We start from the raw sequence: 18,884 nt of genomic DNA, 5'->3' as shown, positions 1-18,884 counted from the left end.
CTCCAAACATGGCGAGTTGCGTTACCACCAGGTAGATCGTGCACTTGCATGCGCAAGATGCGCAGGGCGTGGCACCAGCTCCCGTTGCTAGGAGACCACTATGCTTTTCAGTCAAGAAGCTGACACCGATTGGTTTCCCTAAGCAGCTCGACTGTACTGACCGACTGCCAGATGCGGCAAAGCCCTTGCGGGTAAGCTCCATCCAAAGCTTCTTTATAATTTTTATAACAAGATAACAGCATAACCCAAACAACATAGGGTGATATTTGTAGCAAGCGGCCTCAGAAAACGTATGCTGCCAACATGGAGGCTCCCCCGTCAGACTAACTCTGGTTACGCATATCGTAGTCACCACTGCATTATTCGCGTATATACCAAGCAGCATGCTTATTATACATTCTGCATCTTTCATTTAGGCAGTGTACAGATGCCTGACCATTGTGTAAAAGCTTGACACTGTACCACTTACCGTCACTTCACCCACACGTCTGTACAGACAAAGCAAAACTAAGGTTAAGCCTTGCTTTAATACAACACCACTCTGATAAGAGCCACATAAGCATGGAGCAGCATGGCATGAGTATCACACTGATTCTAATACTGATGCCATCTTCTCTCACTTTAGTTTTCACACACAGGCGTCCTCCCCAGTCGGGTGCACCACTAATGGATAGAAAATAAGTTAAAGGTTTGGACCAGTGAGCAGGCATTAGTTAAAATATAAGTGCATGATACATCTACTTGCATAGCCTGTGTGTCACAGCACACTGTTTAATGACAACAGGGTGGCAGGCTGGTGTGTATATATTGAATTGTAGGTATAGCATGACCGAGCCTCTCCTTTTCCCTTTCCCTGTAGTTGTTTACCAACTTTCTGGGCAATGCTGCATGGGCATCTCACAAGAGAGGCAGGGTAACTGCTGTTACCATCGGCAGCTGGGAGAGGGGCAGCCCCAACCTCCCCGCGCCTGCTCCTCTCCTTCTCCCCTCAGCTACGTAGACACGCAGTGTCGGCAGCACAAAAGCCACGGATGGGTAAGGTGCGAACAGTCATCGCACCCTTCCTCCAAACAGCAAGGTGCTAAGCGCCATAAGGAAAACAACCATCATGCAGGGCCCAGGTTCAAAGATCTGCCCCCACCAGGGGGTCAGACAATCGGCAATCCGGCCGGGGGCTGCGACAACAGCAGCCTCCAACACATGCACAACAAAGACCCAGGGCCTCCGTGGGTCCTATAAATGAGAGCAGCATGCTCAGAGTAAACACAATCTGTTTGTGGACCCTGAACGGGGACCCAAGCAAACAGGAGGTTCACTGTTTACTCAGTGTCTTCCAAATCTTCTTGCTTCTTTAGCAAATCTTTGAAGTTCGCTGTACATCGCAGTGTCTTTTTTCTTCCTGAACATTGTAATGTTCAAAGCAATTCATGCAGCTTTAACGAAGGAAGAAGGGGCAACCGAACGGCCAGCGCGGACGCTGTCAACGTCAACATTCTCGGCATAGAAACGAAAAGCGAGCGGCGAGCATGTCAAAAACAAAACAAACAAAGACGCGTGCTGCGGAATCATCCCCAAAACCAGTGCGAACGAAAGAGAAGCACGGCGCGGACGGCTTCCGATTCAACACTTTACAGGTGAGCCACCGCGCTGGGGCTACGAGGGAGGATAAATAGACCTTTATGTCCAAAAAAGATACAATTTATTACAGTGGACCGGAACCCCCGCGTTATAAGGCAGACGGGGCAAGATAACACAAGCCAGTTGTAAACTCGGGCAGAGTCACAAGCCAGCTTGGGAGCTCGTCTCTGCTTGACTGCCACGCAGACCTGGCGAACACAGTTCCAAACTCGGCGGGCCCAAAGACTGCAGAATTAAAATAATTTCTGTAATATTGCAGGGCGACCTCACAGCGAAACCAATTATTTAAATCCAGTAAATCAAGCCTGGGGGCTGCCCAATTTTCTGAATCCGGGCAAGAAGGCACCAGTCAACAGTTACCCAGCACGGGCAACAAATAGAACAGACGCAAAGAACACGCCGATAACAACGGTTTAACTCATTGTTAAAACCCTTTTTCTTTTCCCTATAGCCGGCATAGAAAAACATGGGTCCCAAACGGAAAACACGGGCACCCCCAACACCGGCGCAGAAGCCCAAATCACCACAACTGCTGGCAGCCATTGAAGCGTCAGAGCACTACGGATGGGCATGGGTTAGAGAAAACATGTACGGCCTACCCAGGGAAGGAATTACCAGCCCACCCAGCCACGACGAGGTTTCTACACCATTAAAAAGGAGAAAAATATCCAAAGACTCCAGAAAAGGTACCAAAAAATTGTCAAAACTATGCGAGAATGTAGCGGAATTACAGCAACTAATGGTAGAAATAATGGGGAAACAGACGCCGCCAACAAGGGAGCCTGGGGCCTCAAACCCCTCCATCACAATAGAACCTACTATAACGGTTGTCAACCCACCCGTAACACTACCAATAGCAATCCCGCCACAACAAGTACAGCAGTTGCCAATAGCGCCCACAGCTATAAATACAACAGCCTCCACAACTCCAGCAACTGATCCAACAGGTGCCCTAAAAGCATGGACAACGCCAGGCACAGACAACACGGGCGCGACAGGGACACCCGGCAGCAATACAACTGACATTGTAACAATCTGTAATGCGCAATTAGAACAAAAAATTAAATCTTTCCAAACAGATATTAAATAGATACAAAAGATGCCTGGCATGGAACATTGATACCACAATCAAAGAAGCCATATGGGCCAAAGCATTTATAGAAATCTTTTCCCTAATAGAAGCACAGCGCAAAGGGAAAGACGCTTTCAGAGACCCCAAAAAAATAGAAGAAAAAGCTATTGCCAGAAACGCCCAGGTCGAACAAAACTGGGACAACAGGTTACAGGCCTTTGCCATTTTAGCAACAATATATGAAGAAAAATTCCCCATGGATGGTAGGAAGATCTGGGCATACGTTGATAAAATAAGGGAAGTAAAAGTAACGCAGAGGGGAAAGACATGGCTTGCATACGACATCAGATTTAAGAGGAGCATGTCAGAAAGGCCGGCCATTGAGTGGGATGAAGTCCAGAACGATTTATACACCCTCAACGCCGAACCTCCCCAGGAAGAAGATACCATGCATTTTTCTTCCAAAAATAGCAAAAATTCACAAGTAAGCAAATCCCATGGCAATGATAAATCCAAAAAAGGGGAGCAGCCCTTTCGGAGGAACCAGCCTTGGGTGGCTAAAAGTAATGCCCACAGACAGAATAAACAGCAGGATGTCAAATCCAACATCCCATGCAGAAATTTTGGGAAAAACCAGTGTACATGGGGCAAAGAATGCTGGTACAAACACGCCTGCACAAACTGCAATGGCGACCATGCAGCAAGCAACTGCACCAGACTACCAGCCAAGAAAGAATGATATCCCAGTTTTAGAACCAGGACGAACACCCATCAACCCGGGCAATTTTAGGGACGCCTTAAACAGCTACCCAGACAAGGAAACCAGCAGGATAATATCGCAGGGTTTCACCAAAGGGTTTTTCATCCCATTTAAGGGCACTGGGTCACAATACATCCCGAACAACCTAAAGTCAGCCAGGGACAACCCCCAGATAGTGGAAACCAAAATCAAGAAAGAACTGCAACTGGACAGGGTAGCAGGTCCCTGGGACGCCATGCCCCTAAAGGACTTTTTAATATCTCCACTAGGCCTGGTCCCCAAAAAAGAACCTGGGAAAATGAGACTAATTCACCACCTATCCTACCCTAAAGGCCAGTCTTTAAACGACGGCATCCCACACACAGAATCCGCTGTATCTTACACGCATTTCCAAGAGGCAGTAAGGCTCATACAAGAGTGCGGCAGAAACGCCTTGATGGCTAAACTGGACATCAAATCTGCTTTCAGACTCCTGCCAGTTCACCCAGAGTCACAGCAGTGGCTAGGTTTCACTTTTAACAACAAATTCTACATAGATAGATGCCTCCCCATGGGGTGCGCAGTATCCTGTGCACTATTTGAGCAATTCAGTTCCTTTTTTCAATGGGCTTTCCTAAAGCAGAGACCGGGGACAAAAATAGTACATTACCTAGACGATTTCATGGTCATAGGACCATCAAACTTCGAGGAATGCAGCAGGGCTTTAGCAAAACTGGTGCACATGGCCGCTCAGTGGGGAATTCCCCTAGCGAGGGAAAAAAACACCAAACCAGACACAAACATAATTTTTCTGGGCATCGAAATAAACTCAGCAAAGGGGCTCTGCATAATTCCCAAAACAAAAATATCAGAACTCCTGGCTAAAATACAAAACCTGATAATGAGAGAAAAGGGGACTGTAAAGGAAATACAATCCTTAGCAGGCAGCCTCAATTTCACATCCAAAATAATACCTCAAGGGAGGATATTTTCCAGAAGCCTGGAGTTCAACATCAAATCACTCACCAAACCACACTTGCATATCCGGCTAGGGAGAGAGGTGAAACAGGACCTGGAAACATGGGGAAAATTCCTCAGATTTCAACAGGTCTTTACTTTGGCGAACGCCTTTAAATACCCGGTCAAACAGGGTCCTATACACCGACGCAGCTGGGAGCAAGGGGTTTGGAGCCATACTAGACTCCGAATGGGTGGCAGGACACTGGCCCAATTCATGGCAAGCAGCAGGGTGGACAAGAAACATCACCCTACTAGAAATATTCCCCATCTGGCTAACATTACACATCTGGGGCAGGCGACCAGCGAACACGGAACTTTTGATCTGGTGTGATAACATGGCTGTAGTGGGCTCTATAAACAAAAGGTCTACGAAATGCCCTTTAGTATTAAAAGTTTTACGAGCCATTACATCAGTCACACTACAAGGAAATGTTGTACTCAAAGCGAAGCACATTTCAGGGGCAGATAATAACATTGCTGATGCCTTATCTCGTTTCCAGTGGACAAGATTCCGAGAGCTAGCACCGCACGCCCAAGAACAGATGACGCCAATACCAGCAGAATGCTGGGCAATAATGGGAAGACAAAAATAACAGCATCAACGCCAGCACCAGAGAGTGCAGGCCGGGATGACCAATACAAAGCAGGCACCTCTAAAACGGGTGCCAACAACACATTGACATCAACGCCAGCACCAGAGAGTGCAGGCCGGGATGACCAATACAAAGCAGGCACCTCTAAAAGGGGTGCCTGCAACACATTGGCATCAACGCCAGCGCCAGAGAGCCCAGGCCGAGATGCCCAACAAGAATCAGGCACATCAACAACGGGTGCCAACAACCTCACAGGCTTCCTAACAGAGATGGCAGAGAGGACGGTGGCAAGCACCACGGCAACACAGTACAGTAAGTGTTTGCAAACAGTATTTAAAGCCACAGGTGTAAACAACATAGAACTAATAACGATTAAAGATATAGAAGTATTTTTAAAATGGGCTCGGGAACAAGGTTTCAAAAGGGATTTGGCTAAAAGACACCTGGTGGCAATTTCATACTTTACAAAAATACGGGGTGATTCAGACCCCACCCAGAACGCCCTCATCTCTTATGCAATGAAGGGATGGGGCAGATTAGAGGGTCCGCAAGTGGACACCCGCCGACCCCTTGATTTCAGCAAACTGGTACAGATAGCAAGCCATTTGGAAGCCATATGTTGGCACCCATACGAGATAATGTTATTTAAAACAGCCTTTTTCCTAGCCTACTTCGGGGCTTCCGGGTAGGAGAACTCATCGCTTCCAGCACCAAGGCCACAAAAGGCCTGGGCGTCATGGAAATCAGGGTGAGACAGGAGAGTGTTAATATAGAAATGCAACAGTCGAAAACGGGTGCAAAAAGAACCATCAATATTTGTTGCATCGATGAAGCAACAAACTGCCCGGTGTGCATCACCAACCTCTATTACGCACAACGACCCAAAGTGGGGGGGAGTTTTTTAATCTACAAGGATTCATTGGCCCTAATCCGCTACCAATTTAAAGGAGTGCTGATGAAAGCAATCAGCAGAGCAGGGTGGGATCCCAAACATTTCGGCACTCATTCCTTCAGGATAGGTGCCGCTACCGCAGCATGGCAAGGAGGTTTAGCACTGCAACTACTAAAAAACATAGGGGGATGGAAATCAGACTGTTATAAAAGATATATCAGACCGCAATCGATATAGCCATCCGCCCTTGTAATTTTTCTTGCTTTTCCCTCCCTCCCACCACCAGAGAAACAACAGGCGAATTGAGGACCACACTCCGATCAGCATGGATAGTTGGCCACTCATTCGTTTTCAGGACAGGCAGATGGGCAGAAGAGACTAAAGAAGGGCCACCTTTCAGAAACACCATTACTTCATGGTGGGGATACAGATGCCTACGTTGGGCGGACGTCCACGAAACACTAGCGGAACTGGTGGCATACAGGGACCCACCAGAATTCCTGATCATCCATCTAAGGGGCAACAACATAGTCAACACAGCTAGACGCATCCTATTCGAAGAAATTTGCTCCTCCCTAGCAGGCATTTCGCACAACTGGAGGGGTACCGAAATATACTTCTCAGCCATCTTACCAAGAAAGAAATGGCTAGGGGCCAACTGCTACAAATCCATAGACATATCCAGAAGAAAACTGAACAGGACTATAGAGAGATTCTGTATGACAAGAGGACTGGGTTTCATAAAACACCCAGCCATTACACTAGGCAACCCAGACCTTTTTCTCCACAACGGCACCCATCTGTCTAGCCAGGGCATGGAGCATTTCTTTCGGGAAATCGATACAACACTTGCTCACAGGGGCTGTCTCTAGGGCATACTCTTGGGGGAACACGGTCAGTCTGCAACCTGCCCGTGTGTGGCGGCACAGGTCCGAGGGGGTAACATCAGGACCCGGTGCCCAAAGGTATGATACCATCATGATATGTGATATTGTTATTGTCATAACCCATATCTGTACAATAAAATCCTATGGCCTTTTATTGCCAACACTTGAAACAAGTTGTGAGCCTATCATTATGGGTGAGGGTTTGGGGTTCGGCCATTACTAATGCATGCATATGGGTTCAGCAGTTATGGGCAATTCTGCATGGGCATCCCACAAGCGAGGCAAGGTAACTGCTGTTACCATCGGCAGCTGGGAGAGGGGCAGCCCCAACCTCCCCGCGCCTGCTCCTCTCCTTCTCCCCTCAGCTACGGAGACACGCAGTCTCGGCAGCACAAAAGCCACGGAAGGGTACGGTGCGAACAGTCATCGCACCCTTCCTCCAAACAGCAAGGTGCTAAGCGCCATAAGGAAAACAACCATCAGGCAGGGCCCAGGTTCAAAGATCTGCCCCCACCAGGGGGTCAGACAGTTGGCTATCCGACCGGGGGCTGCGACAACAGCTGCCCCCAACACATACACAACAAAGACCCAGGGCCTCCCGGGGTCCTATAAATGAGAGCAGCATGCTCAGAGTAAACACTATCTGTTTGTGGACCCTGAACGGGGACCCAAGCAAACAGGAGGTTCACTGTTTACTCAGTGTCATCCAAATCTTCTTGCTTTTTTACCACAGAACCTACCCACCCTACAAAAAGGGGAGGAGAGCAAAAAGAAGTACAAGGCACTGTACGGTGCCCACAACAAGTCGTGGGACACAAGAAGGCGGCACGGGTCCGAGGGGGTAACCTCAGTACCCGGTGCCCAAAAGTATGATACCATCATGATATGTGATATTGTTATTGTCATAACCCATATATGTACAATAAAATCCTATGGCCTTTTATTGCCAACACTTGAAACAAGTTGTGAGCCTATCATTATGGGTGAGGGTTTGGGGTTCGGCCATTACTAATGCATGCATATGGGTTCAGCGGTTATGACACCAGATTGAGGCAGATGAGAACCAGCAATCTCAACACGTTTAATTCACTGTTTTTCTCATTAGTTGACAGCCAGAAGTGCACGCATGTATGCACATTGAAAACAAGGTGAGGCTCTGCCTTGTTGTTTATAAACAGGGCATCAAGTTAAAAAAATAGAGGACAGGAGGTGAAGCAGACATCTGCGCTTCCAGCTGACTAATGTTTGCTGAATGACTTCCACATTTACACGTTTTCTATTCTGCACTAATGTCTGCAGACTTTCCCTTGGACCTGTCCATCACGTTGGTCTTTGGTCCTCGCCCAGGCATGTTGAGGCCTGTTTCTACAGATGTGACCACTATTGGAGTTTCATCAAGTTTTAACAGGTATTCAGATTTCTTGGGTTATTCACCTCGTGTCATTACAGTGATGGAGGAGTAGGGTTTTGACACAGATCTCTACTTCTTTTGATGTAGGTTTTATTCATAACCCCCACCACAAATAGGCTGTTGTTCTGCCATGGAGACGGCTGGGCTTGTTGACTAAGACAGAGAACTTACAGACGAAACTCGAGTAGGCTATTTACCAATTGGAAATCAACTCAAGAAGATTTGCGATTAATTTACAGCCAGAAGATGCAGCTTTGTTCTGCCCACAAGGCTTTTTGACGAATAATAGGCAGATTAATGGCTGCCAACAGACTGCAGCACCCGACTATCGATTCTGTGTTCTCATTTGTCTTTACTATTTGTTACATTAGGATTTTTGTGTATAGCAATCCTGCACATAGCCGCTTATGCTTCACTTGGCATTACGGTTTTTATATGCAGCTGGTATCTGATTGAAATATTTAGTGTATGCGTTCTATTGTGAGTATGGTTTTGTGAATAAATGATATGATAAGTGTATGACTTGAGATACTTTGACCACATCTGATATTAATATGCAGTGTTTGTTTCCTTTCACTAACCAATCATGAAAAATCCATATTTTTTTCATGAATTATGGAATGGTCATCAGTGACACCTAAGTAATAGATAATGTAAAGTGGCATAGAAGTTCCTTGTTTTGTGTTGTCTTCGGCGGCTCTCCACGCATTTCTATGCTAGTGAGTTGTAGTTGTGGAGCACCTCATGTTTGTGTGGATTGTAGATCGACAAGCAGAGCTCACAGGCTGTTGCCAAAGTATTGTCCTCTGGAAAAACCTTGCATCGCATTTTCCCACCTGCATTGAAAGCTTGAGACCTCGGGAGCGGCAGAAGCGCTGACAGCCTTACAAAAGAGTTATCTTCACGGTGCTTTCTGTTCCCTGGACTACATGTTGAGCCCTACTCAGCACAGTCACATGGAACTCGGGTCATGCGCCATGGCTGTCGGACGGCCGCAACAACTCGAAACATACCTGCACACAAAACTTGAATAGGTCTCATCTGGGCGCATCAAAGCAACAGCACCGCGTTTTCCATCTTTCCCTACTAACCCAGCCCAATGCCCTTTTCCCGCCGGTTTCATAGCACAAACACACCATACAAAAGGCAGTGGTGTGCAATATACAATTGAATTAACGCAAATCACTAATATGACATAAAACTATTTTTAACGTATCATTAAGCACAAGATGTCAAATTTGGCATTACCATTTTATTCTGTAACACATGGAAGAGGTTCAATAGCTTTTCAAATCCCATCGATAAAAAGGTTTCATGTGAGTTGAGAGCTTCACAAAACAATGCTGCGACTGAATATATATCGGAGGCCTTGGAGTACATCCCATTTGCAATTACTTCGGGCGCTGACCTGTTCAAAGAAAAATTGCTTGGTTACTTTTTTATAATCATTTGAGTACAGCAGCTGTAATTCTTTCATTTCTATTCCATACTTGTATTTTTATCACAGCCAGCGCGATAACTGAATGGGATGGGTTCGCCCTAACCCTCTGCTGTAGAACGAGAGTGTGCGGGGGTGAGTGCAAGGGGGTAAGAAGGCAGGGGAGTTTCAGCACACTCTGCCAGAACGCCCACAGCACAAGTGATCACCAGTAAAGGAAGTGCGCAGTGACAAACGAAGTCTACGTGACGTACCCGCGGCTCTCCTTTTCATAGCTTAGCTGAATGCAAGGCAAACACTGTCATTTTCTGAGCTAGTCACTGAGTGCACAAATTCAGGAATCAAAACACTGTAGTCGAAAATAATAAACACTATACGGAATGCACAAGCAAAAGGAAACCGGAAGCAGAGAAGGGAAAAAGGAAATATATCAACATGAAAAGTTACTAGGCTTGGTAAATGGGGGCGTTATTACCGCTGGATCACGTGTTGGGTGTTACCAGTAAATCCCCATTCCCCATCTGGTCCAATACAATTTTTCACTAATACATCCGCTGGTAATTAGGCCTAAAACAGGGTGCTAAATGGGATTTTCTGAAAGCTGGAGGTAAAACAGCCCATTTAGCGCCTAACTCGTGATCAAGGCATCCCTTAAATGAGGTGGTAATACCGTTACTGCCGCATTTAAGGGCTGCCGCCCAACTCCTGATGAGGCCCTATGGCTGGAAGGGAGGCATGCTCTGGTGCTGCCATTATTCGTGGTACAATGGATCACCTTTGTGTGTCGAGCCTTGTTGCAGAATTCTGAGTTCCCTTGTCAAAGCTATTGACAGTCACATATCTTTGTCTTGAAGGCAAGGGGTTTGTAGATTGTCATTGCTTGCATGGGATTTATGTTTAAGTCCCATTATCTACGGTGGGTAGGAGGTAGGGGGAAAGACATCCATCTGCACTATATATGTCATGTCCAGTGACACATGTATGCATCCTACGGCTCCTCTACCACTGGAAGCCATTCATCATGGCGTGGCGCAAAGCTGACTTATATTCTCCAAACTTGCCTTACATCATTGCAGTGAGAGAGCAAAGCAAGAATGGGGAGAAAGTAGGTGTGCTAGATGTCAAGCCCCCTGGGCAGCTTCAAGGCTGCAGTAAGGGGTCGGGCGATACACACACAGCATGGGGGGGTGCGCTGGAAGCTGATACATGAGGTCCATTTGTTGGTTTTGGAGTTTTTGTGGCGTAAGCCACTTATTCGCTAAAACATTGGTACTGTACATGTAAAAAAGGGAGAAAGGGGAATTCAGGAGCAGTGTATGGGGTTGGCATGGCAACTTGCCGATGCTTGGCTATGAAATGGCCGAAGCACCAGCCGGGCCTTGACCCTCTCGCTCATGTCTGCCGGCTTGCTGCTGTTGTTGGGGAGTGGTGCGCGCTACCGAAGTAGGAGCAAAATAAGTGCACTTCACTAGATGCCCGTTAGATTTTCATTTGTATGCATCAATGCTTTTTATCTGCTCAACTTCTGGACCGCCTTTGTGTGAGGGACAAAGACGGATATGCAAATATGTATTCCTCCTTTGTGAAAAGTACAGTGAGCAAAAAGTGATGGCTGCGGACTCTCAAAGTGGAAAAAACCACAGAACAGGTTATCATGCCAAGTTATTTCTAGAGAGGGGCGCCTGGTACCCTTTTTATATTTGTGCAAGGAACTTGGGGCTGGTCACCCTAAGTTACCTGAGGGAACCCAGACGTGGACCCATTGGTCACTGTGCTTGGAGAGTCACAGCTCCACCTCACTGATAAGGCCCAACAAGGCTGAAACACGTGTCTTGGATTTCTGTTGGTACTCTTGTTCTAAGGAGGTTTGCCTGGCATTTCGGTGCTGGACTGCCCTTGTGGGCGGAAGAAAGACTGATATGCAAATGGGTATTTCCTCCTTTGTGAAAAGTACAGTGAGCAAAAGGCGATGGCTGCGTACTGTCAAAGCGGGAAAAAAAACAGAACAGGTTATCATGCCATGTTCTTTCTAGAGAGGGGTGCTTGCTACATTTTTTGTTTCCTGTAGTACTATGCTTAAAGTCTGCCGGAGTGATCTGTTCCCAGTTAACCGCACGTTCAGCCTTGTCAGCAGGGGTGTTGCTAGGTCTGGAAAAGACCTGGGGCTACGCTGATGTCGGAGCTGTCAGTACTGGGGGCTAGCTAGCCTTTTGGTTGTAGCTCCTGAGATTTTATCCGGGGCTACAACCAAAAGATCAGGGGCTATAGCTCCCTTACCCCCCCTAGCAACCCATACTTGCCAACCCTACCGATTTAGGCGGTAGGATACCGCTTTTTAAGCGGTCCTACCGATTTGGTGGCAACAAATACCAATTTTTTTAAATATTTTTGAAACTTTACGATTTCTATAGATTTTTGCTTACAGAATGTTGGCATGTATGTGGTATATATGTCCTGTAATTTAGTGACATTTCTTTATTAGGGTGAATGTTGTGACTAATCAAAACAAAAGAGTCCATTATACACTTAAAAACGCTTCTCACTGAATCACTATAAGACATGCTTAACATTTTGAAATGTGCACATTATGATGTTCCCATAATGCTCTTTGCTTTTATGCAAATCGCTAGGATTGGGTTCTATGAAGAGACACTGTGGCGCACTACCTGGCAGGGTACCATGCCCTTTGTCCTCACCACTTCCTTCCAAAAGCCTCGCCGCTCCAAAGAGGTGACAGTTCCCCCATACATGTTTTCCATTTCCAGAACTGACCACAGTAGTACAGCGCTTTGACAATGCTCAGGTAACACGCGTGTAGAATGCTGAACTCTCTCCCAAGGTTAGGGATGGTTGAATGGCAAGGATTAGAATTGTGATTGTGTACAAGTGCCAGACTCAGTCATTCTCTATCTTTGATCCTTCCTTGCCCTCTTGCACAGCCATTTCTAATCCTGGGGAGGAATGGGTAGAGTCCTACCTCCTCCACGTCTCCTTAATACTCCCAAATACTACCAGTGACCTTGACGGACACAGCCGTCAGTCCAAGTGAGTCTCTGTGGTTTAGCCTCCAAGCCGCTTAGGGTCAGGACTGTGGCTCTGCAAGCTGGCCTGGCCACATTGGGCCAGAAGAGTGTTAAGCCTGTCCCTTAGAGGGCAGGAGTGGCAGCTATAATTCAGTCTAGTTTAACATGGCAATGATGTTTTATGGCCAAAGAGGAACATGTTGCCGAATGACTTTTCATGTTGAATGCTACACTATGAAGACCCTAAGCATTAATATGTGTTTTGATATTTTTTGGAGACTATAGAAATCCCACATCGTGGGCGCTGCACTGCAACACGAACCAAGAGAAAATGGTCCCATTTTTAGGATGCATATAGTTCTTTTTTCGAAAACTTTTTTAAATTCACTTCCAATATTGCAATTTAAGTCCACTGAGAGGCAGTTGGATTCATTGATTTGTTATGTTATGCTGGGTGTCTTTTAAAAAAAATATATATACATGCCGCCAGATCTGAGCCACAACAGCAAGGCATTGTGGGTATGCAAATTAGCTCAAATACAAATCTTTTTCTCCAGGAAATTGCTTTGTCCAAGGGCATGCTACTTTATAAATGGCTTAATCAACCCAAGAAAGACATCTTGAAAGGCTGTCAGGACAACTAGATAATTGGTTTCCCCCTTATTAGGGAGCATCAGTGCAGTATAGTCCTGACAGTGCCTGCTTTTTCTCCCCGCACCCCCATCTGGAGAGACGATGTTCGCTGTTTGTCTCCCTTGTCAGTCATGCAACTCTGCTAATGCTCCTCCCACTTCCCAGTGTCCCTAATATATTGAAGGAGGAACTTTGTAGTTGGAGCATTTGGCCATGTTTTTAGCAACACCAACAAAGTTATGGTGGGTTTAAAAAGGTTTGGAAAAAAATAACCTTTTACCTGAAATGTGAAAATAGGAAAATCCATAAGAGCCAAGTCACACACTCCACAGCGCCCCTAGTAGCCATCGCCGGAAGTTCACCTCCAGTTCTGAGCCATATCAGCAATGGTTTGTGGGCATATAAATTAGCCCAATTGCAAACCTTTTTCTCCAGCAAATTGTCTTTGTCCAAGAGGGGAGTGCTACTTTTCCATAGCTTAATCAACCCAAGACAGACATTTTGAAAGGCTGTCAGGACAACCACATACCTGGGATCGTACAGTGAAGGAAAGAGAGAGAGAGAGACACACACCCCCCAACACCTACCTCGTTGGGACAAATATATTCCTGTGAAGGTTTTGAAAGACTTCAGAGAGAAGTGCTTTAGAAATTAGTGAACCATGGATGCATGATGGACCCAACAAGTGCTTGGCCGTTCCCTATTTGAGTGTGTGTTGGCCAAGTGTATCAGGTTGGGTTGATGGGCGACCAATGCTGTCCCATATATGTAAGCTGGTGTCTGCCAGGCCGTATGTCGGGGGTGTCACAGGCAAGAATTGGCTGAGTGAAAGGTGACTGGAGGGAAAACAAGGAGAGGAAAGGGTTGTGCTCATTAACGCGGCACCCCATTCTATATACTTGCCAACCCTACCGATTTAGGTGGTAGGATACCGCTTTTTAAGCAGTCCTACCATCTACCGATTTAGTGGCAAAAATACTGATTTTTTTTTCAATATTTTTGAAACTTTACGATTCCTACAGATTTTTGGTCACAGAATGTTGGCATGTATGGCAACGCCTCTGCTTGTCAGGTTTCATGGCCCAGGCTGCCTGGGATCTGTTCTGCGAGCCTCCTCTGCTGCAGCTCACTGCTTCCGAGGTTAAGGCACACATCCTGCCCGCTGACGCCGCTGCAGACAGTGCTGTGACAGCCGCTGTAGCAGCGCCCCCAGCGTTTCCTCCACGTACCGTGGCTTTGGGCTCCAGGATGCAACTAGACGGGTACAGCATAGGTTAGCTTTTGTGCGTGATGGCAGCGCACACAGGATAAGAGCAATGATCACTGGTCACTTGCCCGCTGCTCTTTGGTGCCCGGTCTGCGCCGGAAGACCCGGTAGGTCTGCGGATGTTAAGGTAGGGAGGAGGGAGTACTATGGCACTCCGGGGCGACCTTGGGAACATGGCATCAGGGACAGGCCGCTTGCAGCCAACTTTCCTTTGTCCCGCTCGCGGCTTCCCCACGTGGCATATAGCAGCTGTGGTAAATGAACACAGCTATATGTTTTTACTGGCAAGGTGTCCATTTAAAGGAAGCCAAATAATTGCTAAATGTTGCTATCAGTTTCTACTGCCTCAACCTCAAGTACACCCGTGATTGCGTTCAGGTGCAGGAAGACTGAAATATCTCATTAAGAAAGCAGAAACCAGAAGGCAACCTGAGACATTGCGCAGTAATTTCCACAACCCCTCATTATTGACCCACCTTTTCGTGGTTTCAGCAAAGAAAACCAAGACCACGCAGCTTGCGAATCCATACCCATTCCTTCCGTTTCGCAGTGCATGTGAACGTTTATGCAATTCTTGAAAAAATGTAACATTGTGCGCTATTTCTAGGACTCGCTAAACTGCTTCACAACTGGAAGGCGGAATGGTATGGCCAGGGTGTCACGGCAGAAAAATAGGCGACATATTTATTTAATTTATTTATTTGCATTTATAGAGCGTGCAAACAGCTCAGAGGCAATGCAGCGCTGTTACAAGAAAAAGGCGTAGTTACTTTACAGGGAAAATAGCTAGGACACATGAGCCCATACATGAGTTTAGATATGCAGGATTGGTTACACGTGTGATAATGCAGCACAAGGTTACATATTGAGCTGCATATCATGATTCAATGTCAGTAGGATACAGTTGTTTTTCTTCGGACAAACAGAAGTGCCTGGGTAAGGGCCTTAGTGGCGGTGTGTGTGAGGTTTTTAAGCAAATAGTCTGCTTTTAATTGCTTTGCGCAAGACGAGATGTGAAGGTTCAGCTCAGAGGGCACGTGGGAGAGAGTTCCATTGCCTGGAGGCAATGAAGGGGAAGCTAGCACCCCCACCTCTGACACGCTTAACTCAAGAATCAGGCAGTAGGCGACAGCTATCACTCTGACGCTGAGATTGCTGTGGCCTTCTCGATGTTCTACGCAGACTTGTACCGAGCCCCAGCCTCTCCACTAGACCCATCCCTCTTAGCCGAGCTATCGTTGCCGACGCTCACCGTGCAGCAGAGGGAGCATCTGGACTCCGCCGTATCAGAGGCCGAGATTTCAGAGGCACTATCTCAGCTCCAGTCGGGGAAAACACCGGGCCCTAACGGATTCCCCGTTGAAACCTGGCAAAAGCTAGGAGCAGACAAAATGGTGGCCCCCCTGCACAGAATGTTTCTAGCCGCCCGGGAACAAGGGACTCTCCCACCAGACCTATGTAAAGCGACCATCGTGGTCATACCCAAATCTGACAAACCTCCACACAAATGTGCTTCCTACAGACCTATATCATTGATTAATGGAGAGGCCAAGGTCCTCGCAAAACTCCTGGCGAACCGGTTACAACTGGTTACATCCACCCTGATTCACCCAGACCAATGCGGATTACTGCCCCACAAATCGACCCGGATGAATCTACGCCGTCTCCATTTGGCAATGGAGAGATCTCCGATTATAATCGGACCTTTGGCCCTGCTGGCAATCGATTTTGAAAAAGCATTCGATTCAATTCGTTGGGATAGCCTTTGGGAGATTATGCGCCGTATGGGGTTCGGGGAAGTCTTTATAGGATGGGTACAATTACTCTATACTAACATCCAAGCGGAGGTAAGGGTAAATGGATGGTCCTCTCGATCCTTCCCCTTGGGCCGAGGTACGCGGCAAGGATGCCCGCTCTCCCCCCTTTTGTTTGCCCTTGCAATCGAACCACTCGCTATTTGGCTTCGCCAAAACACAGCCTGGACGGGGTTTGGTTGGCCAGAGGGCTATGAGGACCGTACATCTCTTTACGCAGACGACCTCCTTATATACCTGGGAGACCCGCCTCGATCCTGTCCCATCGTAACACAGCTGCTCATCCACTTTGGTAAATTTTGCGGACTCAGAATCAATTGGGATAAATCAGTTTACTTCCCTGTGAAGGGTGGAGAGCAGGCCATCCCCCAGGAGTGCCCGTACCGAGTTGAGCGACAAGGCTTTCGATACCTGGGTATCTGGATATCCGGGGACCTGACAAGCTATGTAGAACACAATCTCTGACCGATCACAGACCGGTTCATTATCGATGTCCAACACTGGAAAATTCTCCCCCTGACCCTTATGGGTAGAGCGGCACTCTTTAAAATGATGACCCTTCCCAGATACCTCTATGTCCTTCAAAATGCCCCACACACAATTCCAGACTCAGAGTTTCACCTAGCAGAGACACTTCTTAGGGACCTTATATGGGGGGGAGGTCAACCACGAATAGCGTTAACCACCCTTCAGAGATCGATCTGGGAGGGGGGAGTGGGAGTCCCCCGTCTCCAAACCTACTATTGGGCATCACAATTGGCTGTGGTTAACGATCTGCTTCACGGGAATCGGGACCTACCTCACATACGCGCTGAGATGGCCACTATACAGAATGCAGACCCGCTGACCATCCTTTATCAACCCCTCCCGAGAACCCCCCCACCCACAACAGAAGCAGTGCGGGAGGGTGGCAGGGTGAGCAGGTACCTGGGCCCGAAGGACAGAGGGTGGCCAGGTGCACAGTGCCAAGAGAGAACAGATCAGCAGGCGAGAGGGGGAGAGGGTGAGCGAAGGCAGAAGAAAAGAGGAAGGTCTTGAGGTGCTTCCGGAACCAGATATGGTCCTTCTCAAGTTTTAGAGTGGCAGGGAGGCTATTCCAGAGGGAGGCCCCAGTCGAAGACAGAGATCTACCCACAGCTCGTTTCTTTAAAAAACGACTGACCCTGAGGGAGGTGGAGGTAGAGGAGCGAAGAGCTCGAGAGGGGAGGTATTTGCAGAGGGATAGCTGAAGGTATTTTGGACCCAGGCCCCAGAAAGCCTTGTGGACAATGCAGAGGCCCACAAGGATGCCCAGTGCAGCGCGGAGGGCGTTGATTTGAATAGTTTGGAGTTTGTCCACATTTCTTGCTGAGGTTCCCGTGAAGAGAACATTACAATAGTACAGCCTTGAGCCTATTAGGGCTCTAGCTATGGACAGAGAGTGTATGGTGAAGAGGAATGGTCTAGTGGCGTTAAGGAGTTTAGAGTAGTAGGCTGCAGAGGCAGCGATTGCACTAACTTGTCTAGACATAGTTAGGTTGGCATCTAAGAAGACTCCGAGAGTTTTGACTGATTGTGAGACAGGGATGGTGGTGTTGTCAATGGTGATGGATAGGTACTGGTAGTCGAGTTTAATCCGTGAGTCAGTGGGTGTTAACAGTAGTAGTTCAGTCTTATCCCCGCTCAGGCAGAGCCAGTTCTCAACCATCTATGTGTGGATGGTGGAGTAGGTGGAGTTGAGGGTTTTGGAGTCAGCCTCAGTCACTGGACAAGGGGAGGAGGACTTGAGTATCGTCGGCATAGTTGGTGTACATAATGCCGAGCGAGTCAAGTGTGTTGAAGAGAGAAGTTGTGAAAATGTTGTATAGCGTGGGGTCAGACAGGAGCCCTGTGGGACTCTGCATAGGATGGTGGCTAGAGTTGCCGATGCTTGGTCTGAAAAGACTTGCATAGCTCTTCCTTGGAGGAAGGAGGTAATCCAGGTGACTAGGGGAGAAGAAGGCTGAGGCCGAGAGGTGTTGACAAAGTAGCATATGGTCCATCAGGTCAAATGTGGCTGAGAGGTCTAGGAGGAGGATTAGGGCAGGGTCGCCTGTGTCCCCGATGTCGTTAATTTGCTTTTTGAGGTCTAGTAAGGCCGTTTCAGTTCCGTGACCTGGACGGAAGGAGCCTAGGATATTATGAGACTCTAAGAAATGCTGGACTTGCAGGTAGGCTGCCTTGTCTAGAATTTTAAGTAGGAAGGGCGCAGTGGTAATAGGCCTGTAGGTATTGGGATTGGATGGGTCGAGTGAAGGCTTTTTTAGAAGGGAGAAACCCCATGTTTCCTTTAGGCTGGGAGGAACCGATCCTGATGAAAAGAAGGGTTGATGAACGCCGTGAGGAAGGGTGTGAGCAAGTCTGCACACTCCTTGATAAGGGAGGCTGGGCAGATATCCCCTTTGCACATGGAGGGTTTAATGTTCTTCATGATTGAGG

The 18,884-nt window shown here is 47.5% G+C and overlaps 1 protein-coding gene across 7 annotated transcripts in view; it reads right to left on the bottom strand.

Annotated features, from left to right (window-relative positions):
- Positions 1–18,884, bottom strand: part of LOC138472418 (uncharacterized) — a 1,989,442-nt gene that overhangs the window by 201,040 nt on the left and 1,769,518 nt on the right. For all 7 annotated transcript variants that reach the window (XM_069610563.1, XM_069610565.1, XM_069610562.1 and 4 more), the window contains one exon: positions 9,501–9,660. In XM_069610563.1, coding sequence (XP_069466664.1) covers positions 9,501–9,660 — 160 coding nt within the window. The remainder of the gene's footprint in view (positions 1–9,500; positions 9,661–18,884) is intronic.

The sequence above is a fragment of the Ambystoma mexicanum genome, chromosome 8 (assembly GCF_040938575.1).
Source record: "Ambystoma mexicanum isolate Mex_15411 chromosome 8, UKY_AmexF1_1, whole genome shotgun sequence".
NCBI classification, from domain to species: Eukaryota; Metazoa; Chordata; class Amphibia; order Caudata; family Ambystomatidae; genus Ambystoma; species Ambystoma mexicanum.
This window is presented reverse-complemented; position numbering and strand designations above follow the sequence as displayed.